Raw genomic sequence first — 25279 nt, 5'->3', positions numbered from 1 at the left:
CTTTATGTACAGTAATGGCACATCATTTTAAAGATAAAAATTCTGAAATTTTACAAAAAGGATGCTTTTACTGAATTCATTAAAAGTCATATGTGTACTTGGCTGAGTGAGGTTTCATTTAACAAAGGTCAACATTCAAAATGAGCTTTCTGTGACTGCTTCTCCTTAAAGTATTTATCCAAACATAAAGTCTTAATTACTTCACAGAATTCGGGTAGAAAAACCACTCATCTTCCTTAGATTTGCAATGTGGCACCCAAATTGGTTACTAAGTAGACATTTCAAAATAGCTATGTAGAATATGTATGTACATAAAATTTTCAAACACATATTATAATTCCCCAGGTTTGTCTTGATGCAATCTACCATGATTCCCCTGTGTAAAAATAGGAAACAAACCTAGAAGTATATGTATTTTTTTCAGTATCCTTTTGTACCAGTGCTGCATGCCTAACTGATAAGGCATTCCTTATATTTTGAGGAAGTTACACTCACTACTGTCACAACTTCTTGGCAATGGTCCAGAATTAGTATATTTCCATAAATTAGCAAGTAAAACCTTTTTCCTTGCTGTATTCTTACTCCTTAAATATTCTTCCTCCCTGAATGCATTTCATTTTTAACTACCTTTTCCTTAATTAATTTTGATGGTTGTGGGGCCTGAACTTTGGGCCTGGGCTCTGTCCCTCAGCTCTTCAGCTCAAGGCTAGTGCTCTACCACTTGAGCCACAGCACCACTTTCAGCTTTTTCTGCTCATGTGGTGCTGAGGAATTGAACCCAGGGCATCATGCATACAAGGCAAGCACTCTAACACTGAGCCACCTTCCCAGCCTTCCTCACATTATTTTTATCATGTTTACCTTATGTTAGACCTCTACAATATTACTGAAACAATTCGATAGAAAATATAACTGCCGGGGAGGCTGGGAAGGGATGTGAAGGGTAAACAAAGGAGGAGGCTGCAATGCTTGATAAGAAATGTACTCATTATCTTGCCCATGTAATTGTAACCCCTCTGTACAGTATGTTCACAATAAAAAAAAAGAAAAAAAGAAAATATAACTGCCATAGTTGTGCTAATTCTTTGGAAGAAGAGAGTAAGCAAATCTTAAGTTTTTCCTGTGAGAGAATAAATAGTATTCAAAACTGAAAGAAGACGGAAGGTTAGAAAAACTTGTGTATAAAATCTTTTGATTTAATACTATATTTGAGAAATGACAAAATTTGTCATAAATCCTATCAGCAAAGCCTCCAGGTTTGGGTTAAACTGCCACACAGACCATTTTGTACTTTAAATGAATATCTGCGACAGGCTTAAACTGATTTCACATTGAAAGGGGAAAGTTTTAAATATCTGGAATTGATTTGGACAGAAAAATCTAGCTTACATAATGACTGGCCTGTAGCATTTAAAATCAAAGTTGCAATTGTCTTTCCTTCCAGTCTGCACTTACACTCTTAGGTCATGTCTCCTTTTCTATCACTCTCTACTGCCTGACTGATTTCCTATAAAACATACCCTTTCAACGCTTGGTTGATCTTTGGTTTTAGTTTGTAGGAACCTGGAGGCTTATCCCTTCCTCTTGTCACTTAGTTCTGACTCTAATCTTCACTCTGGAACTAGAAGCTGAGAATAGCTCCCAGGCTTATGATCTGTCTGAGTAATTTTCCAGTTTGGAAACCTATTCCTTCTTCTTTTCCAATAGGACTTTTATTTATCTTTTAACTTTTAGCTAATTTTAGACTTATGGAAATGTTGCAAAAGTAGTAGAGTAAGCCAGGCATTGGTGATTCATGACCGTAATCCTAGCCACTCAGGAGGCTGAGATCTGAGGACTGAGGATTGAAGCCAACCTGGGCAGGAAAGTCCATGAGACTCTTTTCACCAATAAGCTATTCAAAACAGCCAGAAGTAGAAAAAAAGAGCTCAAGAAGAGCACCCATGGCCTGAGTTCAAGCTCTATGACAGGCACAAAAAAACAAAAAACAAAAAAGGAAAAAGTAGTTCAGAGTTTCCATTTATTCCTTACCCAGTTACTAATTATTAGCATTTTATATAACCACAGCATAATTATCAAAACGAGTAAATTAAGATTGGCACAATAATAATACCTAAACACATTTTCCTAACTTTAGTTTTTCGTGTGTGTGTGTTTTTTTTTGGGGGGGGGGTGGAGGTCTGGTCCTGGGGCCTGAACTCTGGGCCTGGGTGCTGTCCCTCAGCTCTTCAGCTCAGGGCTAGCACTCTGCCACTTGAGCCACAGCGCCACTTCCGGCTTTTTTCTTTTTGCTTATGTGGTGCTGAGGAGTTGAACCCAGGGCCTCATGCATGCAAGGCAAGCGCTCTACCACTGAGCCACCTTCCCAGCCCCTAACTTTCGTTTTTCTATAATGTTTTTTCCTGCCCAGAATTCTATCCAGAACCTCGTATGACATTAATTTCTTCTTAGTCTCCTCTTCTCTGTAAAAGATCTTTGGTAGTTAGTTTTCAGAATTCAGATATTTTCAAATATTGATCAGTTAGTTTAAGGTTTGTCTAGTATTTTCTGATGATCTGTGATTTTTTTTTTTTGGTAAGACCACCACAAAAATTGTATTAAGTACTTTTAGTGGAATATAGTAGTATATCATGGGGTTATTGATGTTGGCATATCCTATTATGATTGAGGCAGACCTTGTTTACTTGGTTCAAGTTAAGGATTTGTTATGTTTTCATTACTGTGAAGTTGCTATCATTCTTTTTGTATTTAAAAAGGTACCAGTGGCTCATACCTACACTTTAAGCTATTTAGTAGGCTGAAATCAGAAGGACCATGGTTTGAGGCTTGCTTGGGCAAAAGTTGTGAGGCTCCTTCTCAACCAATAGTTAGAGGAGTAATGGTACACATCTGTCATCCTAGTTATGTATGAGGCTGAGTTTCTCTTCTATGATATATATATATATATATATATATATATATAATACAATTGTCCTTCCTCTCTCACTTCTTCTCTCCTTCCTTTTCTCCTCCTCCTCTTTCTCTCTCCTCTCTCTCCTCTTTCTTCTCCCCTCCCTCTCTTGCAGACTATATTACTCTCTTACCAACAAAACAAACAAAAATTAAAACCACTGGTTTGAAAAGCTCATTTAAAAGTTAGTGTCCTCTTGCTGTTTTGTTAGAGGTGAACGAAGCAAGATTGCTGTGTTATGATTTTGCTTCGACTTCTATAGCACAACTTAGATAACTGAACTACAAAATGTGGTATAATTCCTCTTTCTCTCCCTCCCTCCCTCTCCATAAATGCTAAGGGCAAAATTAAACACGTCCTACCTTCAGGTGCAAATAGTTTTATATTTTGCTTATAATGGAAATAATTATAAAATTAAACTGTATTTCTAAACAATCAATAATTTCCTACATTTAGAATATTTTAAAACTTCTGAATAATGACACAGACATACATTTTAACCAAAGGATGTTTTTGTGCAATATTTAATATAAAAAAGAAAAAAAATCTAATCTCTATGTACAAAAGATTAACATAGTTTGCTTAAGAGATTACATCATCACCACTCCTTAAGTGGGACAAAGGGTCACATATAATATTTAATAACATTAACATTCTAATAATTATATAATTGTAACAATATAACTATTAAGTTACTATTCAATATAATTAAATGTAAGTATTAATGTTAATACTTATAATACTCAGTGTTTTTCAAATACAGAAAATAAGTATCTTGGGATTCTCTTGATGAGAGAAGGACTAAGATGTAGGGACTTAACTGATTGTCTTAGCACTTATTACCATCTGATACATTATATATTAACTTGTTTATTGATCTCCTACCATGAGAACATAGGCTACATAACACAGAGATTCCTATTTTATCTCCAGCTCTGGATTATCAGTGCTTTAATACATTCTAAGTAAATAACTGAAAGTGATGCTGGATAATTAACAACGTAGTTGGAAGAAATATGTGCTTCTGACTCTTACTAGACTAGATATCTCTGAAGAAAGTAGAACTTGACAATATTACAAATGATTTGTAACACAAGATAAGCAAAGAAATTAGAAACAACAGATACTGAGGAAGATTAAGGAGAGGAAGAATGATGAAAACTGAGTTTCTATGAAGTTTATAAAAGACAAGTTAGATCCTCAGATCTCCATCTCCCAGTCTGCCTAGCCAACTGGCCACTTCCCAACACCCACTGGAAAAGGAATTATATTTACTAGAAAAACCAAATAAGAAAAACTATATTTGAGGATTTAATTTTGAAATAAAAAATTAATTAGGGACAGCAAACACAGGAAGGCAGGGAACCAGTATAAGGTTGAAAACATGGGTCTTCAATAAAAGTCAGCAAAATGAATGTTGAAATCCAGGTCTTTCCTGCCCAATTCCAAAATGCTGGCATCTAGCCTATATATTCTCTAAGCAAGAGAGTAGAGAATCTTTGTTAGAGGATGTGAACAGTACTTATGGACATTGACTTCTGGGTATTTTAAATAATGGAAGGGTCATCTTACTGAATTAAACATACATAAGCTTTGTATCTGTTTTTCAAGGTCTAGCCATTAAGGGAATGCAAATATATGCTTAAAACAAGAACAAGATGCTACAAAAAGGGGAAAACTTCAGAAGAAGAGCTATTGGAAATTAAAGTAATGATAATCAACACAAAATACTTTGTAAAATGGTAAGATAATGTTTAAGCAATCTATCAAAGCTAGGTAAAAAAATAAATCCTCAAACTAAGAGTAAAATTATAGGAAATGAGGGAGAAAAATTAAGAAAACTATAGCGCACAAGTACAGGAAATCTAACATTTGATTAAATAGAAGTTGCAGAAACAGAGAAAGGAAACCATTAATAAATAATACAACAGCATTTTATAGAACTGAAGAATATATCCAGGATTTGTTTTGTACTAACATAATAAATGAAACAAAAGTAATGGTGATTAACAGATCCTAAAAACTTCTATAGAGAAAAGGGTATATATAAAGAGTTTTTAGTAAGAACAGTATGACAATTTTTTTTTCAGTATGACAATTTTTAATAACAACATTAGAAGCTCAAGACAATGAAGCAATGCCTTCAGAATTCTGAGGGAAGACAACTTTTAGCCTAGAATGATAAATTACGTAAACCGTATAATATGAATATAGCATTGAGATACATTTAGAAATCTTCGGCCTCATAAAAACATATGTATCTTTCTTAGAAAGTTACTAGAAGATGTGTTCTACCAATGGGATAAAATGACAGAATCAGGAACAAAGATGACATGGGGTATGAATTTTCACTATAAGCAAATGATAAGCCTTAAGAGTATCCAGAAAAACAAATCATTTAAATAGGGATACAGGTGGACCCATTGCAACAATGAGATGTATGAGTTGTTATGTGGAAAACGAACTTAACAACTTTGGTGTGGGGTGGGGAGGGGGGTGGTGGGGAGGATTAGGTGGGGGGGGGCAGGGGGAGGATGAGAAGGGATGGGAAGGGGAAACAAAGGAGGAGGCTACAATGCTTGATAAGAAGTGTACTCATGGGGCTGGGAAGGTGGCCCAGTGGTAGAGTGCTTGCCTTGCATGCATGAGGCCCTGGGTTCGATTCCTCAGCACCGCATAAGCAAAAAGCCGGAAGTGGCACTGTGGCTCAAGTGGTAGAGCGCTAGCCTTGGGCTGAAGAGCTGAGGGACAGCGCCCAGGCCCAGAGTTCAGGCCCCACAACCGGACCCCCCCCCAAAAAAAAGAAGTGTACTCATTATCTTGCCCATGTAATTGTAACCCCTCTGTACAGTATTTTCACAATAAAAAAAAGAAAATAAACTTTAAATAAAGAGAAGAATAATGAGCCAATATTTTGGACTATGATGTAGATTTTTTCCCTTTGAAACTGATTCTTTAATATACATTTTTTACAAAAAAAAGAGTATCCAGAGCACAAGTTAAGCATCACAGAAGGTTCTAGAGTGGAAATCTCTAGGGGGAAAAATGTAAATGAAAAGTGGCACCAATGAAAAGCATTTTATAAAACTATACAAATGGTTAGAAATGACTTAAGTCAAAAGCTTGAAGGAAAATGAGTGAATTTTTAAATGAGATATTTCATAAATCTGAGGAAAAACAAAATGTTCAAAAAGGAAATATTTTCCCTTGTTCCAGAGGGAGTGAAACATAATTGCATGGCAGCTAATAGGGATTAAATAAAGGCTCCTGATATATATGTATCGAGGTAATGGTAGAGGAAAATTAAAAAGATTAACTGTTATCAACTATATTAATCAGAGATAATGTATAAATGGATGAGAAAAGTTACAACAACATATTAATATTATTTAGAAAAATGGACATAAAAATCAGAGAAGCTACTCTGAGAAAAGGGTATCTGTTCTGTGGAAAAAGATGAATGTGCATGTTAGTTTGAGAAAAATATAAATTTCAAACTCAATCAAACATAAAAATATCATGAAAAGCTAGAAATGACAATTAAAACTTTTTTGGAGACAGCCTTGTTACATATTCTAGTCTTTCAGCTTTTGATCCTCATACTTCAGTCCCTTGAGTGTTGGTATTACAGGTATATACCAACATGCCTGGCTTAAAAAAAAAACAACTATTGATTATTTGTATTGTGATCTTTGATGAATCATGTAGTTCTTTTTTTTTTTTTTTTTGCTAGGTTATAGGCCTTGAACCCAGGGCCTGGGTGCTATCTGTAATCTCTTTTGTTCAAGGCTAGAGCTCTACCACTTTGAGCCACAGCTCCACTACTGATTTTTAGTTAATTGGAGGTAAGAGTTTCATGAGAATTTTTCTGCCCAGGCTGGCTTTGAACTGTGGTCTTCAGATCTCAGCCTTGTGAGTAGCAAGGATTACAGGCATGAGCCACTGGTACCCTGCAACCATATAGTTCTTTGAGTCTCAATTTCTTTACCTGTTCATGGGAGTATTTTATTTCTAAGTATTTCCAATTCTAACATTCTTATTCCATCATAGTAACAGCAGAAGAGAAAAAGAGAGAAATTTTTCTTTATGCTGTCATGGATACATGCTTTTTGTTCATTTTGTCCAAGGGTCGGTCTTGGTGTTTGACTTGGTGTTAAAATGGAACTAGCATGTCCCCAATTTGGAAATCCTATTGTACCTGTGAGGCTAGTCTTCGCATTGCCTCTTCTTGCCGCCTGCGCATTTCTGGAGTACCTGGGCAGCTTCCACTGGTGATAGATGAGTGGGCTGAAGGTGGCTGTGTCAGTGGCAGCTCTCTGTTGGCATCCACGTCTGGATTAAAAAGAAAATATGTTTGCATCAGATAATCGTAATTCTGAACTAAAAAAGAGTAGATTTCATTTGTATGATGTAGCAACTCCAATTCTAGTTCTATACTCAAGGGAATATATATTTTATGCCCACATAAAATCTTGAACAACAATGTTCAAAGAAGCATAATTTATAATAGCAGAAAATGACAACAACTCAAAAGTCTATCAACTAATGACTGATAAATGTGACATCTCTGTACAATGAACTACTACTTCACAATAAAAAGAAATGAGATATCTATCTCTATATGTAACTTAGATGACCCATGAACATATTACCTATTGTTAAACAAAGTCACAAAGATCCACATAGTATATGATGCTATATATAAGATAGGGAAATTCATAGAAACAGAAAAATAAATTAAGGCCTTCCTCAGACAGAAGCTACAAGGTTAGAGAGAAAATGGAGATCTATGTTAGGAGGCATGGATTTCTTTTAGTGGCATGAAAGTGTTTTAAAATTACATTATAGTGATTGTTATATAATCTTGTGAATATACTAAAAATCCTAATTGAGCACTTTGTTATTTCAGTTTAGCTTATATATTTTTTGAGATAGGATCTTATTATATTGTCTGGGTAGACATTGAATTCTCAATTCTGTTCTACCTCCTGAGTGCTGAGATTACAAAATATATACCATCATACTGAATCTGAACTGAGTACTTAAAATGGGTGAATTGTAAGGGGTGTAAATTACAGTTCCATAAGATTTTTTTAGAAACTTAAATTCAGTTGTTCTCTTATACATTTCTACTACTAGAAATTATAGGCTGCATTCATGAATAAGATCATACTTTAAAAAAGATCTGAGATTGTTATTTGGTGGCCAATGGCTATTGAAAAGGAGGAATAGGGGAAGACAGTCCATATTTAACTTTGTACCAGTAAGAGTTGCTATATAACTGATGAAGTAGATTCTTTGGTCACTGAATAGAGTTCTGAATAGCTGCAGAGGGTGAATACAATAGAAAAAGTCTAAATGAATTTGTGACATTTGTGTTGAAGTAAAGTTTAGTGATTGTTACTGTATTACTTTTGCTATTCACTCCCTTCCTGACTCCATTTCCTTTTATCTACAATTTTATTTTGTGGGTAACTACTGTCCACATACTCTGCCTTCTATGTCTTCCCTTTTGAGATTGCCCTCCTTTTTGTTGGGATATCTTGTTTGGTATTCGGAGAACAATAGAGATAAAAGTTAATAGGAAGTAGTCAGTAAGCACAGCAAAGTGGCAACTCTTTTGAAAAGAGCAGAGCTGGGATTACTTAACTTGGCAGCTGTTCAGGGACTTGGTAGCACTTAAGAATGGTCAGATCTAGTAACTACACTAGGACTTTTAGCGATAGGAAATCATAGACTTGTATTAAGCAGAGCCTCCCTAACCATTGCATGGAGTATACCTGTAGTGAATGCAATTATGTTTGAATTATGCAATAAGTCTATTCTCACAAAATGTTTTTGTTCTTTGTGTGTCTTGGTGAGAGGGGGTGCTGTGGCAAAAAAAAAAATGATGGGGGAGTCAGAGATAGGAGAGCAGGCAGAAAATAGGATGACAGGATAGTGTCTGTCTTGACAGCTTTTCTGTACTTTCCAAGGGAAATGACAAGGAGGGGGCAGACTGAGAGGCTGGCTGTAGAGGAATGAAGCATGCAGGCTAAATTGCTCACATCTTTTGCAGCAGCACTGCTAAGTGAAGAGGAGGCGAAAGAAAGAACAATAGATGATGTAGAGAGAGAAGTCAAAAGAACTTTCCATGTATTATTATTACTACAATGACATCACTGGTATCATTGATGAAGGATTAAGAAATCCAGCGAAGTTCCAAATAAACCTACCCAGTTTAATGTAACTTATTCATTAACTTAAAAAAGTGTGCTGTTTCAAATAACATTTTCAGTATCAGCTCTTATAGTAGCAGATTTAAGCTGAAAAACAGCTTGCATTCTATCAGTCACTTATTCTTGACTCTTCTTTAAGAACTATTAAGATAGTAGTGGCAGACTAGTTTGAACATAGATTACAACAAAGATTATTTTGTATAAGGCAATACTGGTTCGATGTAATTCTTATAGATACACATTATCTTTTTTGATTTCTTTTCAAGTTTTAAAAGATAGTTAACTATGAAGTCAAATTTATAAACTCAACAATGAAATGAGGACTATCCTACTGTTTCCAGAGTTACTCAGTAGAGAGAAGGCAATGGATATTTAAAAACAACTTAATGAACTACTTTTAAAGAATCTTTACTTGGGTACAGCACAGTCTTTTTTTTCTGTAACTTTTTCTTGTCTAGGTTTATGAGGATAGGGGTGTCATTAGGTACTTTTGCTTTCTAAGAAAACAGCTCTCACCCTTGAGATTTATTTTCTGTCATGCATGATTCTACCATTGTTAATAGCAATACTGATATATGAAGGATCAGACAGCATATTAACTATCTGGGCTTTCCTTCCTGTACACTCAAATGACTCATCTCTTAGGGTGATAGACATTTAAGTACCCAAAGAAAAATACTGAAGTATGATTGGAAATTTTTTATGTCCAACCTTTTAGACATGTTCTTAGAATCAAAATTTTAGTAAGAAGTGATTTATTTTATTTTTGAGGTATTAAGGAATGAACTCAAGGCTTTGTTCATGATAAGCAAGCTCTCTACCATTGAGATACAACATCTATAGCCCTAGAAGCAATTTTAAGGACAGACTAGTCATATTTCTTAATTTTTCAGATAAGAAAATTGAAATATAAAAAAATTATAGGAAATTTCTTAAGACTGTAAAGTACTATATATTCATTTTGAGTGCTGGGGCACATGTACTGAGTTCTTGATTATGTCAATCTAGTTTAGAAGTATTTTATTTACTAGATATACTATTCCTCCTAAGAATTAACTCATACTATTTTTTTTTTACCATATCCTGGCTATGAGAGTATTTTGATTCAACTAGTTTTATTCTTAGACATGAACTTTTCTTCTATATGTGAGGCATTCCTAAGTTTATCAGACATAATTTGCCTACTTGATAGAAAGCTATTAATTTCAATAGGAACAAGATGTTTGGAGAGTATTCAGTTAAGTTGCTGTTAAGTTTCTAGACCCTGTGACTACTATAATCTCACATAATAATTTTAAGTGTGTGATAGGCCAGATTACTAATTTGGACTATTAGAGCAAAATTTTCCTTTTTTGTTCTATGATTACGAACAAAAACCAGGTAGACTGGTTTCCTAGATATAATGAATATAATAAGAACATTTATACATTTTCATTTATTGTCTTTACTTGACTGAATTTCACCAACAAGAAGAGACAGCATAGAAAGATGGATGAAAGCCTGGTTTCTCAAGTTAGATTGCTCAGTTTTGCCATTTTGGCTGTAAAACCTGGAAGTGCATACTTACTAGCCTCTTTAAGCCTCAGATTACTTACATTTTAAATGAAGGCAAAACAAAGCACCTCACAGCACTTAAAAACTGACATATAGTAGGCATGTATGAGTATTTTGCTTTTTTTTTTTTTGGGGGGGGTCCGGTTGTGGGGCCTGAACTCTGGGCCTGGGTGCTGTCCCTCAGCTCTTCAGCTCAAGGCTAGTGCTCTACCACTTGAGCCACAGCACCACTTCTGGCTTTTTTCTTTTTGCTTATGTGGTGCTGAGGAATCAAACCCAGGGCCTCAGGCATGCAAGGCAAGCACTCTACCTCTGAGCCACCTTCCCAGCCCCATGTATGAGTATTTTGAAAAGAAATAATCAAGATCCTGGTGATGATCATTACGTGATCAAAGAAGCCTCAACATACATGAGAACTCTTGTACCTTTTCACAAAGTAGCAGGAGAATACTTCAGGGACACAATAAAGTTCACATACAAACTACAACACTGACATCAACAGCAAAGAAATGAAGGCTGCAAACAGATTGTATTAGTATGTAATGGGAAGAAATGGCATAGGCTGAACAAAATTTGGCAAGGATAGATATAAATGGCTCTACAGGTAATTGCTGAAGTCACTATCCAAAGAGCAGACTAGTCATACAACTCTTAGGAACCACAAATCTGTTCCAGGTGGAAGACTTTCTTCAGTTTCACTTAAGGTAACTTTGATATATGGATTAGAAATACTCAGATTACATTCTTTCCTGCCAAAGAAGCAGGAAGTTCTTTAAAAGGAATACTTACGTTTGGGAGAGGCATGTGGGCTGTCTGAGGCAATCTGTCTCATCCGTGTACCATGGCAGCTGAGTGCCACCAGTCTGGAAATGATGGCAGTTTTGCCAAACCCAATGTTTCCCACAATCACCACTCCCTGGTTTACACTGTCATTTGAACTTTGAAGCTGAGCATCTATTTCGTGGAAAACCCAATCCCGGCCGACAAACACAGACTCTGTAGTGATGCTGGGCACTTCAAAGAGCAGAGGCTTCAGGGAAATATCTGGAGGCCTATAAGGTGCAAAGCGAACTGAAAGGAAAAAATAAGACACAGGAAGTTAGATGAAACTTTCAACAAGTGGAAGGTAGGGGAGAGAGAGTAAGAGAAAACAGTTTAGAAGACTATGAGGGTTCCAGAGTGAGGGGTCTATAACCCTCTTTCTATATCTTTTAATGGTGGATTATGGCAAGATACAAGAGTAGAGTTTTTGAGCATGAGGCTAGGCTACTATGGGGTTTAAGACAGATCTCTTTACCAAACAGTAAGGACAGATTTCAGTATTGAACAACCAATATAGTTGTACCTGTACCTTGCTGTTGGAAGCAATGTACAGTAAACAAACATAAAAACATCAATAAAAACAGTAATTCTTTTTCCTTTAAGTTTATCATGTTGTTATGGTTTTTAATCCAATAATTATATTATTTGGGAAAGCCAGTCCCTAAAAGCTCTGATAGGTTAGGAAGTCTTTATTTTTTTTTTTTTTTGGTCGTGGGGCCTGAACTCTGGGCCTGGGTGCTGTCCCTGAGCTCTTCAGCTCAAGGCTGAGTACTCTACCACATGAGCCATAGCACCACTTCCAGCTTTTTCTGCTTATGTGGTGCTGAGGAATTGAACTCAGGGCCTCATGCATGCGAGGCAAGCACTCTACCACTGAGCCACCTTCTCAGCCCCAGGTTAGGAAGTCTTAAATATATTAAGTAGTTAAAGAAATATAAGCCAAGCTTTTGCTAATGTCATAGTATCTGGACTGATAGCATTCATGCCGATTTTAAAATAGGGTGCTTTTTATGGGGTTTATAGCTACATCTTGGGGATAGATTCCTGTGACTTTTCTCAAGAGATTTTCCCCTTCTTCTGTGCTTCTATAATTATGGGATGTGCTAGAGGCCAATCAGGAGCTATAATTTCAACTGCGTAACAGATGTGAGCTAATTTCAAAGATCAAACTTCTAATTATATTGATGGTAAAAGGAAATCTTGCCTGACTATCTTTATTTGAGTTGCGTATCTAGTAACTGTTCTAAGATAGATGATTTTTTCTTTCTGGAACAAGCCATCTCATTTCTGTATTACCAAACAGCATAATTCCTTGACACATGACATAGGTACTCAATAAATGCTTAAGAGTTAGAGAAAAGGAATCATACCCTCACCCTATTTTATATTTTGGAAAAAGAAAGGCCAGGAGTGGGAAAAAGGTGGAACAAAAGAATGAAAATTTTAAAAAGGGGAAATGAGATCTACTTATACTACTTGCATTATTCTTGAACATACTTAAACCATTATTTATATCATAAAATGGGATTACAAAGAGGTAGCCTACTTGAGAAAACATAGATACACACATATATACTCCTATTTATAAGTGCCTTGAAGTCATTAGAATGATAACTTCACATTTGAAAAAGCAGTACCAATAATTAAAAGTGTAAGACTAAATTCTGACAACAGAAACAGACAGTTCCTATATTAATTTTAAAATGCCTTCAACTTCTCACTAAAGTGTGTGTGTGTGTGTGTGTGTGTGTGTGTGTGTGTGTGTGTGTGTGTGTGTGTGTGTGTGTGTGTGTGTGTGTGTGTGTGTGTGTGTGTGTGTGTGTGTGTGTGTGTGTGTGTGTGTGTGTGTGTGTGTGTGTGTGTGTGTGTGGTGCAGCACTTTGGAGACACCACTACATGATCTCTTACAATTTTTTGATTTATATCTGTTTAGAGAACTGAGTCTGAAAATCCTTAAGTGGGGGGATTTGTGTAGAGAACCTTTGTGTTGCATATGCAAGTTTTGGGTTCAGAGCTTAGCACAGCAAAAAAACAAAAACCAACAAAAATAATAAGTATAGAGATTTAATGGAAATATTAGGCTCTAATATCCTTTATATTTATTTTTAATTAAATTATTATTTAGTTGGTTGTAAGGCTTGAACTTGGGTCCTGGGTGCTGGCCCCGAGCTCCTTTTGCTTAAGGTTGGTGCTCTACTTACTTGGAGCCACAGTGCCACTTCTGGTTTTCTAGTAATTTATTAGAGATAAGAGTCTCACAGACTTTCTGCCTGGGCTGGCTTTGAGCCATGATCCTCAGATCTCAGACTCTGAGTAGCTAGGATTACTGGCTTGGGGCATCATCACCCAGATAACATCATATGCTTTAATAATCCAAAACAAGTACTATTGTATTTCATTTTCCTCAGAAATACATCAAATAACTTGAAAATAATAATTCTTTTTTTTTGGGGTCCAGTCATGGGGCCTGAACTCTAGGCCTGGGTGCTGTCCCTCAGCTCTTCAGCTCAAGGCTAGTGCTCTACCACTTGAGCCCCAGCGCCACTTCCAGCTTATTTTTTCTGCTTATGTGGTGCTGAGGAATCGAACCCAGGGCCTCTTGCATGCAAGGCAAGCACTCTACCACTGGGCCACCTTCCCAGCCCCCAAAATAATAATTCTTAGCATTGCATTAAAAACCCAGATATTTCATAAAATATAGAAAGCAAATATTTACAAATATTTATCTTAGAAATAACCAAAGAAATACAATCTGAAGAAAATTAAATACACCATTAAAAAAGTGTTTTTTGTTGGTTGTGGGGGTTGAACTCAGGGCCCCGTATTGTCCCTGAACTTTTTCACTCGAGGCTAGTGCTATACCACTTGAGCCAGAGTTCCACTTTTGGCTTTTTCTGAGTACTTTATTAGAGAAAAGAGTCTCATGGACTTTCCTGCCCAGGCTGACTTTGAACCGCGATCCTCAGATCTTAGCCTCCTGAGTAGCTGGGATTATAGGCAGGAGCCACTGGCACTTACCTTTTTTTTTTTTTTCCCCTCTGTAACATTCAAATCATCTTTTGGAAAATTTTTTTTTCAGTTGTTACTGGGAACATAATTATCCAACTTTTGGAGAAGTAAGTTGTGGGATAGTAATAATTTAACAAATAACACTTTGACCTTAAACTCCTATTTCTGGGAATTCATTCTAAGGAAATGATTTCACATACACACACACACACACACACACACATATTCTTTGAACATATATCCTGTTAACAAGAATGATTTAGTACCCTATAGTAAGTATATGTACAAAAGACTATGCACTGAAATATAACTTTTTTTTTTGGGTCCGGTCATGGGGCCTGAACTCTGGGCCTGGACACTGTCCCTCAGCTCTTCAGCTCAAGGCTAGTGCTCTACCACTTGAGCCACAGTGCCACTTCCGGCTTTTTTCTTTTTGCTTATGTGGTGCTGGGAATCGAACCCAGGGCCTCAGGCATGCAAGGCAAGTGCTCTACCACTGAGCCACCTTCCCAGCCCGAAATATAACTATTTTTACAAAATCATAGAAATAGGTGATATAAAATTAGTAAAATAGTAGAGTAGAAAACCATACTATATATGTACATATGTATTATGATTACAACAAAACATGTGCTTTGGAAGGAAATGGGCAACAATCAAGTTCATGATGAGATGACATGATCAATGATAGCTTTAATAATTTTCTAAAAATAATTTTTCAGGTCCATGTGTAATATTTCATATCTTTAATTCTAGCTACTAGAGAAAAAAAATAAATGTTTTGGTTCTGCCTATCTGAGGGCAGCCAGGAAAAAAGATAGCTTTGAAACTCCTTTATATAACTACTTAAAGATAAATTTTAAAAAAAGGAAAAAAAAAACTTAGTAAGACCAGAACAAACAAAGCACAGGCTGGACAACCTTGTAATCCCAACTATGTGAGGGGCTGAGGTAAAGGGAATCATAGTTTGAAGCTGGCCTCGGGCAAAAGCATAAGTCCCTACCTTAAAAATAACTAAAGCAACTAGGCACTAGTGGGCTCACACCTGTAATACTAGCTACTCAGAAGGCTGAGATATAAGGATCATGGTTTGAAGCCAGCCTGAGCAGGAATGTCTGTGAGATTCTTATGTCCAGTTAACCACCAAAACATCGGAGGTAGAGCTGTAGCTTAAGTGGTAGAGTGCTAGCCTTGAACAAAAAAGCTCAGAGACAGACCCTGAGTTCAAACCCTAGGACCAACAAAACTTCCAAAGCAAAATAAATAAATAAATAAATAAAAATAAAATTCTAAAGCTAATCAGATTTAGGGTTGTGGCTTAAGGGCTAGAGTGCTTACCACTAGGCCTTGAGTTCAAATCCCAGTATTTCTATAAATGTAGTTTTTATTATTTATTTAGCCAATCCTGGGGCTTGAACTCAGGGCCTGAGCACTGTCCCTGAGTCTCTGTGCTCTAGGATAGCACTCTACCACTTGAGCCACAGTGCCACTTCAGGCTTTTTTCTGTTTATGTGGTATTGAGGAATCGAACCCAGGGCTTCATGCATGCTAGGCAAGCACTCTACCACTAAGCCACATTCCCAGCTTAAATGTAGTTTTTAATATGAATATTTTACCCATAGACAAAAGAAACAAATAATGAAAATCATTAATTCTTCTGTCATAAAATAACTACTACCAAGTTCAACAATGAATTAACCAGTTAACTGAAACAAACAAGTATATATGTATGGTCAGTATTTGTTTACTACAATAATTTATATAGCTGGGTGCTGATGTAATCCTAGCTAATCAGGAGGCTGAAATCTAAGGACTATGGAACAAAGCCAGCTCAGGTAGGAAAGTCCATGAGACTTACCTATAAGTAACCACTAGAAAATCAAAAGTGGAGCTGTGGCTCAAAGTGGTAGAGAAACAGCCTACAGCAAAAGAGCTCAGGGACAGTGCCCAGGCCCTGAGTTCAAGTTCCATGACTGACAAAAATTAAAATTAAAAAGTGTATATAGACTTCTTACAAATGAAAAAAACCACATATTTAACTTTAAAATTTTAATTATTTTAGTTTCAGGATAAATATCCCTAACCAACAAATCTGAAATTCAAAATGATCAAAAATTTGAAGCACTTTTGATCCTTAACATTTTTGATAAGGGATATTCAACTCTAATGTACTACAGAATGATTAATAACAAAGTCAGTTCTGTCAAGACACTCTGAATATTAGGCTGCATAGCTGGTTTATAGCTCCTTTAGTAGGCAATGATACCCATTTAAAGTGGATCTAACTCCAGTGAAATGGGTAAGATTCACTGGATTGTGGCCCATCAGGCTATTCTACTGCCACACACTACCCCTTTACACTGGCAGACCACGTCAGCTGTACCTACTATGTTAGACTGTGCAGACCATGGTCAACTTGTCAATGTTAGTATCCACAAGGCCTGTTGTGTACCCACTGAACTGAGTGCAGTCTCCATGCTGGACCTTGATGAGTATGATAAAGTGGTGATGAAAAATTAAGAGATGGTAGTATAAGGATATATACTACTGAGATTTGGAAGTCCTTGAAGATAGACAGTAAGACAGTTTTACATGCGCGCGCGTGCGCACACACACCCACACACACAGACGTATACATACCAATTCTCTAACTCACATACTATACAGACTGCTTCCTTATAGCTGGACTTTGTCTTTGGGGAAAAAAACCTAGACATTTACTCTGACCTTATTTATGACTTATATATAAATACTTTTAACTATATTAATCACATATTTTGATAAAATATGCTTATAACTGCATGAAAGTAGATCTAACACAAGTGCAGGTTCAGTGGAAAAGGAAGATGAAGATACTTTGAAGACTATTCATTGCAGAAGTCTTGGAAAATATAATGGAAGCCATGAAACAGAAAGATGCCAATGAACATTTGAAAGAGTGGAAGGATATATAGAACCTATCAAAGGATTAGTAGGACATGGGAAAAAAATCAAAGATTTTTCCCATTTCAAGTCTAAGGTAATATGGAACTAAGGAGAACCAACATCTCTATATATCAAGAGCAGACTTACTATTAGATGCAAATTAGTTTTCCAACTTACCTTCTGTTTTTATATATATAGGTCTTTACCTCTAAATAAAAATTAGAGACAAACCCTTAGCATATAGGAGGAAAGACAAAACTGTGGATACATCAGGGTGTACAGAAATTTAAATTTTATCTGTGGTAAATTACTCTCTACAGAGTTAATCTCTACAGAAAAATAAAAGAACCATACCAATATTGTTCTGTGATTATGTGATAGTTTTACATTCTTTCATGGCCTCAACTTTCAGTTTGAATGCTACAGAAAATAAAAAACCAGTAAGTCCTCTACTTGTTGACTTTATGTTATACAGACCATAGAGAAGAGGAATATGGAGGATATAGGGACTAGGTAGGTAGGCTAGCTGGTAATACTCTTTTTAAAAATTTTATTGCCAGTCCTGGGGCTTGAACTTAGGGCCTAAGAACTGTCCCTAAGCTTCTTTTGCTTTAGACTAGCACTCTACCACTTGACCCACAGAGCCACTTCTGGCTTTTTCTGTTTATGTGGTACTGAGGAATTGAACACAGAGCTTCATGCATGCTAGGCAAGAACTCTACTGATAAACCATATTCCCAGCCCAGCTGATTCTATTCTTGTATTACATGAAAGACACAAATTATTATGAGTTGATGTATTTACTCACGTAGGAAAGGGCAGTGGGTCAATTTAAGAGCTCACAAGATATGCACTAACAAAACAGAGTAAAAGGGACCTTTCTCACAAATTATCACTGGACTGGAATGACAATACTGACTTGTATCGGTTTGTCCTTCCTACACAAAATTCTCCAGTGGCTCTATACACATTTAGAATAAAATCAAAAGTCCCTCCCAAGTCCTCAGAACTCTGAATGCTTTGAATCTGGTTACCACTTTAGGCATCTCACATTACTTCCCCCTTCCCCCTAACCCAATCTATAATGGTCTTTGTTTCTTGAGCACTTTCTTTTCCAGGTGGAAAAGACTACTAGTGATGCTTTTTTGTTGACTGTTCATATGCAGGCTCCTTTTCATTCTTTTGGTTTAACTTAAATGTTTCTTTATGAAATAGATTAACATTGGTAAACTTAAAAGTTTGTTCTACACTTTCATCATTTTTTTAAAATGAGAGCTTGTTTTCCTCAGAGACAATCGGCTTTTTTCTATCAGAGAATTTACCAAAAACATTCCTTCCTTTTTAAAAATCATTTTATTTTCTTATTTTCTCAACATAAATTGAAATCCAATATATTATTTTTTCTTGTTTATACTTTTCTTCTTAAATTAGAATGCAACAAGAAGGCAGGAGCCTACAATCTGGGGTACATAGTAAAACTTTGATGAATACTTTTTGAGTGAATGAGTACTGAAGAAGGGTATCAAGAAAATTTTATTAAAAGAAACTTTATATACTAGGGGAGAGAAAAGTGAAGTGTTTTGTCATTGTGTCAAAGCCCACATATTTTAAGAATATAATTAAAGTGCAAGTTCCTGTTATTTAAGTCAGCCTTGTTCTAGCAATCCCAGCCAGTCTCCAAGTTTTGTTGGATTTTTTTTCTTTGAAAAATCTCTTACATCAGTCACCTCTGTTCTTCAAATTATTCTTCAAGCTTTTTCTTTTACTCCTCTGGTTTCCTATGTGGCTTCCATGACTTTGGTTCCTGCCTTGATCATGCCATGATACATATTCTACAAGCTCAATCTCTTATTACTATGATTGTGGCCCAATTTTCCACCATATTGAATCTAGGATCTTCCTTAAATTCTCAAGGCTTTTTGTAATATAACTCAGCTCTATCTCTACTTCTCACAGCTCACCTTGGACTATCATATGAGGGAGACACAGCAATCTCCTTATTGTGTCTTGATAAAATGTGATCTATTCCATTCCTGTGCCTTAATTCAAGATGTATCCCTTATTCAAAATGACCATTTTCTTCTATTCAAATCCTGTTCAGATAGGATCATCTTCTTGATATCGTCCTTAATTTAGTCCTTATTTATTTTCCTCTTCCCAAAGTATATCATGTAGTTTAATGATTAATTACATGCTGGTTAAATGCTAGTTTATAAACTGTTCACTTTACTGAGCTTTTTGTGGGGGAGTGATACTAGAGTTTGAACTCAAGGCCTTGTGTTAGATTGGCTTGCTTACTCATGGTTGGAGCTTAAACTACTTGAGCCATGCCTTCAGCCATTCTTTTTGTTTCTTTTGGAGATGGAGTTCAAGGGCTGACCTCAAACTGTACTCCTCTGAATCTCAGACTACTGAATAGCTAGGATTACAGCTGTGAGTCCCTGGCATACAAGCTAAGCTTGCTAACTAGCTAGGTAGCCTATTTATTTATTTATTTATTTATTTGACAGTGGTGGTGGTGCTGGGAACTGTATGCATGCGAGGCAAGTGCTTCTCTACTGAGCTGTGGCTCTAGTCCTTATCAACACTTTAAATCTTATTTTTCCAATCAGATTGCAAACTCTTGATTTCAAGAGCAATGTCTAGCAGAATTTTAAGCACAAACTAGGGATGAAATGAAAGGGAAATGATAGCATTTGTACCTTCTATAACACTTGGCCTAGTAGGTTATGACAAATATTATTCACAAAATTATTTATATTGCTTTTTTCCTACTCAGGTACAATTGATACAACACAAAATTAATCATTTTAAAAGTGTGCAACTCAACAGTATCTAGTATAATCACAGTGTTTTGTAACTATCACATCTATTTAACTCCAAAACATTTTAGTTACTCCACAAGAAAATCCATCACTTCAAAATGAACATTCCCTATTCTTTACTTTGAATCTTCAACCAACAATCTAGTTTTTATTTTTATAAATTAATCTATTTGGATATCTTACATACTCTGCATGACATTTTGTGTCTGGCTTCTCTCACCTGGCTTAATTTGAGGTTCACCTGTGCTGTAGTTTATATTAGCACTTTTTAAAAAAAAGGCTAAATAACATATATTACTGATATATACTACAATGTACATCCAATCATTCACTGATGGATATTTAGGTTGTTTCTACTTTTTGGATTCTGTAAATATTCTGCTATAAGCAGTACTATCCTTCAGTTCTTCCACTTTAGGAATCGAACTATTGGATCACATAACAATTCTATCCTGTGGCTGTGTTAGTTTACAGTGGCTACACTAGTTTACATTTTTACCATGCAAAATACACAAATTTCTATTTTTCAACATCCTTGCCAGATGTGAAATGGTATCTCAGTGTATTGAATATCTTTTCATGTGCTAGTTGATCATTTGTATAGCTTCTTTTGAGAAATGCCTATTCAAGTTTTTTTTTCTTCATTTAAAAATTTATCTTGTTGTTATTGAATTATAAGAAGTTTTTTGTTTGCCAGTCCTATGGCTTGAACTCAGGACCTGGGCACTGCTTTGTGCTTTCATGTTCAAGTGCTTTACCACTTTTTTGGGGGGGTCCGGTCGTGGGACTTGAACTCTGGTCCTGGACACTGTCCCTCAGCTGTTCAGCTCAAGGCTAGCACTCTACCACTTGAGCCACAGCACCACTTCCGGTTTTCTGGTAGTTTATTGGAGATGAGAGTCTCAAGGTCTTTCCTGCCCAGGCTGCCCAGTGTATGGGTTTTTGTCTGGACTCTGTGTCCTAGTACACTGTGTGTGTGTGTGTGTGTGTGTGTGTGTGTGTGTGTGTGTGTGTGTGTGTGTGTGTGTGTGTGTGTGTGTGTGTGTGTGTGTGTGTGTGTGTCTGTGTGTGTGTGTGTGTGTGTGTGTGTCTGTGTCTGTGTGTCTGTGTCTGTGTGTCTGTGTCTGTGTGTCTGTGTCTGTGTGTCTGTGTGTTCCTATGCTAGCACCATACTGGTTGTTGTTTTTGCAATGTTGGCGAATATTTTTTTAGCTCTTCAGGCTAAGATTACATTTTGTTTCAAAGGAGGCTTTCATGAATAACTGATACCAATTTATTATAGGTATTGAACTTAAAGGCTTTAGTCTTAAGAGAGAAAAAAAAATTGTGCCAGTACTAGGGCCTGAACTCAAAGCCAAGGTGATTTCTTTTCTGCTCAAGTCTTGTACTCTACCACTTCAATCATTCCTCCACTTCTGGCACTTTGCTGGTTAATTGGAGGTAAGAGTTTCTTGGATTTGTCTGCACCATCTGGGTTTAAACTGTAGTCCTCAGATATCAGACTGCTGAGTAGCTAGGATTATAGGTGTGAGCCACTAGCACCTGGTGAGAAAAATTCTTATTCAGATAAATAATTGTGCCTGATGTGAAGTTCATGACTAATCCCAGCATGAGGGAAGTAAAATAGGAGGTTTAAAGTTCAAGTTCAAAGCAAGACCTACTCTGAAAACTCCAATGGGAAGGAAGATAGCATAATCTCATACTGACATAATTCTTCATCATATTTTAGCCTCCTGAGAAAACTCTGACATTTAAAAGTTATTTTAATTTTTTTTCTAAAAATGTAATCTAGTCACAAAAGTATCAGGAGAAGAACACAGACAAAATTAGACTAGTACCATCTGGCGAAACAACTGTGCATACCAGAAACAGTTCCTGTACACCTCAGAACCTATGACTTTTGTTAGATTAATATGATAAAGGAAGTCATATGTTTATGCACCAAGTTATAAATTTAGGACTGTTTGTCTGTATTGTGAGGCATGGAAGTAATGAAAATTCTATGTAGGGTTTGTATTCCTAAACAAATGTTTCTTTATTTTGGATATTAGCTAGTTTTCAAGAGATTTTCTAGGGCAGAGGCGCCAAAATAAGCCACTGAGAAATTATTAATACAACTACAGTGGACCTAAGGAAAAAAAGATGACCTAATTGGTACCATCAGGTATGTAGCTTTCGTACCCCTGCCATCAAGAAGACAGCAGTCCTAAGGCCACAAAAGAGGAGGAAGACCATGTAACCCAACCCTTCTCAAACCAATAATCTACCATTTACTAAAATGATGTGTATACAAAGGAATATTTAGACATATAAATGACAGTAAAATGTTAATGGTAAGCTTAAGGTGATTGGGATATGTTTATTATAAGATTATCTCAACTCTTTTTATGTATCTGGAAATTCCCTAACAAAATATTGGGAGTAGGTGATGAGGGCATTCCAACAGGGCATGCAAATAAGACAAGCTTTTAAAATCAGTTTCTTCAAGGGATATAGGAACTACTCTAACTTCAGAGTAGTCATCTTTTCTACGTAGTTATGTTTACAGCAACAAATGAATTTTCTAGGAAATTTATTCTCTGTGAGCTCATCACAAATTATAATTATCCACTCGGGTTTACCTTTTTAAAAGACAAAGAGTAAAGTTCTTACTAAAACCCAAAAAACAAAATGCACTTAGTTAAAAGACCTACCTGCTGATATGTGAATATAAACATCTACAAGAGGGCAGAGGGGAAGGAGAAGATGGAATAAGAAAGCTCTAAATGAATTTTGACTAATGCATATTTATTCATAGAAAATAACCATGAATCATTTTTTTAAAAGGAAATCAGTCACAGGACTGGCAGAAGAAAGGGTGTAACACAGCCAAGGTCTAGTGCAAATAAAAGCACAGTTGTATTTGCTGGCATTCTTTCACACTGACTACAAAGTTTAGCCTGAAAGCATCTCTAGTCCTCAGAGCAAAGATAATTTCAGGCTCATTCTTAGGGTTCATGTCCCATGTTATTGTCTACACAAAACAGGAAAAATGCATGTGCTTCAGACAAAACCTGATATGTGAAAAAAGGGTTTTTGTTGTTGTTGTTGTTGTAGTTTTTACAGCTCATTCCTATTCCCCATCCCCTCTCTGGTGGTAGGGTCTCAACTACATAGCCCAGGCTGACTCAAACTTGCAATTCTCTATTGGTATAACCCCTGTTTTCACTGTATTTGATTCCGGTACCTTGCATCTTGTATATACCTTTTTCTAATTTGGGGAGAGGAAGGAAATAACAAAATGCTGAAACAAGGATACAATTTTAGCAATGAGATCTACAAGACACTATGTTAAAAATGAACTCTACAACTTTGGGCGGGGGGAGGGAGGAGTTGGCAAGGTGGGGAAGGAAGGGATGACTGGGGGAAAATGAAGGAGGGAATAACAATGCACAAGATGAAATGTACTCATTACCTTACTCATGTAACTGTAACCCTTCTATACAGTATCTTTACAATAAAACAAACAAACAAACAGAAAAAACAAACTTGCAATCATCCTGCCTTAGCCTCCTGACTGGCTGGGATTATAGTGATGTACCACCATGCCTGGTTTATTTGCTCTTAAGAAGTATTTAATCAAGGAAAAGGCCTCTTGTCTACTGAGTTTTTCTAAAAGGGCCCATTCTTCGGTTGCTTATTTTTGATGCTCAGGAACAGGAGTAATGGAGGCAGCTATTACTATCCTAAGAAAAGACTTCTGGAAGAAGGTAAAACAAGTTGAACTAGGTCTTACAAAACAACATAAAAAATGTCTGGCAAATTTTCACTGAATCTCAATTTCAAAAAATGATTAGACTAATAGCTTTTACAACTATCTAACAGATGATGGTTTCCAAGCATATTTCTATTCCAGATCTCATTTCTACACTCTGTACAGCATCTATAACAATTCACAAAATTCATCAGGTGTTGTTGTCTCATGCCTTTAATCTTAGCTACTACTCAAGAGGCTGAGATCTGAGGATTGTGATTTGAAGCCAGCCTGAGCAGGAAACTCTGAGTAGGAAACTCCATGAGACTCTTATCTCCATAACCTACTCAGAAAAGCCAGAAGTAGTGCTGTGGCTCAAGTGGTAGAGTGCTAGACTTGAGCAAAAGAATCTCAGGGACAGAACCCAGGGCCAGACTTCAAGTCCCAGGATTACAAAAGACTACCACCACCACCACCACCAAAAACAACAAACCCCCAAAACCAAAAAGCAAAAATAATTCACAAGAGCCATATACCTGGATAGTCAACAAAAGCTGCAAACTTAATATACTTAACCAATGTTATTTCACTCACTTTAACCTGGTATTCCTTTTCATTTGCTTTACACAGTAAAGTATCATCCTCTGTCTGATCTTTCAAGAAAGAAGACTTAATCCAAGGATTTACCTAGGATTTCATCTTCCTTATTTATTACAATTAATTTCTTACTCCACTATCAATTACCTTTTTTGAGTGTGTGTGTGTGAGACTCAGACATTGTTTGGTAGCCTAGTTTGGCCTCAAACGCATGCTGTTTCAGCCTCCTGAGTGCCGTGGCAGGGCTGTGCATCACATACCCAGTATATCAATTATTTTTGAAGACTATGTCTCAGATAACATCCTTTAAAAATTTTTCCATTCTACTGTTATTTATACGGGGCTGTAACCTTAGAGGAGTTTCTCTATCATTCTAAGGCTTAATGTTATTTGTAAAGTAAGATTAAATCTAGAAATTTATGGTTAAATTTCACATCAAAATTAGTAAATACTCAGTGAATTATAAGATATATAATTTAGGTTTTCAACATCTTTTACTTTTTTTTGAGCCAGTAACTCATAGCTTTAAGCTTTCTAGCCAGGTATACTACTTAAGGTAAACCTATTTAGGTTCACCTTAGGTTTGTCTTGTTGTTGTTGTTTTGTTTTTTGTTTTTCGTTTTTTAGGTAGGTTCTTGTATTTGCC

General features: G+C 36.3%; 1 protein-coding gene across 8 annotated transcripts in view; it reads right to left on the bottom strand.

The window, feature by feature from the left end:
- Nucleotides 1-25279, bottom strand: part of Tanc2 (tetratricopeptide repeat, ankyrin repeat and coiled-coil containing 2) — a 282394-nt gene that overhangs the window by 84341 nt on the left and 172774 nt on the right. For all 8 annotated transcript variants that reach the window (XM_070027717.1, XM_070027718.1, XM_070027719.1 and 5 more), the window contains 2 exons: nt 11512-11793; nt 7149-7282 (listed from right to left, as the gene is read on the bottom strand). In XM_070027717.1, the coding sequence (XP_069883818.1) occupies nt 7149-7282; nt 11512-11793 (416 nt within the window). The remainder of the gene's footprint in view (nt 1-7148; nt 7283-11511; nt 11794-25279) is intronic.

Source organism: Dipodomys merriami, unplaced genomic scaffold (assembly GCF_024711535.1).
Source record: "Dipodomys merriami isolate MVZ:Mamm:240054 unplaced genomic scaffold, mDipMer1.0.p SCAF_19, whole genome shotgun sequence".
NCBI classification, from domain to species: Eukaryota; Metazoa; Chordata; class Mammalia; order Rodentia; family Heteromyidae; genus Dipodomys; species Dipodomys merriami.
Note: the sequence above shows the minus strand (reverse complement) of the source record. Positions and strands in the feature narration are given on the sequence as shown.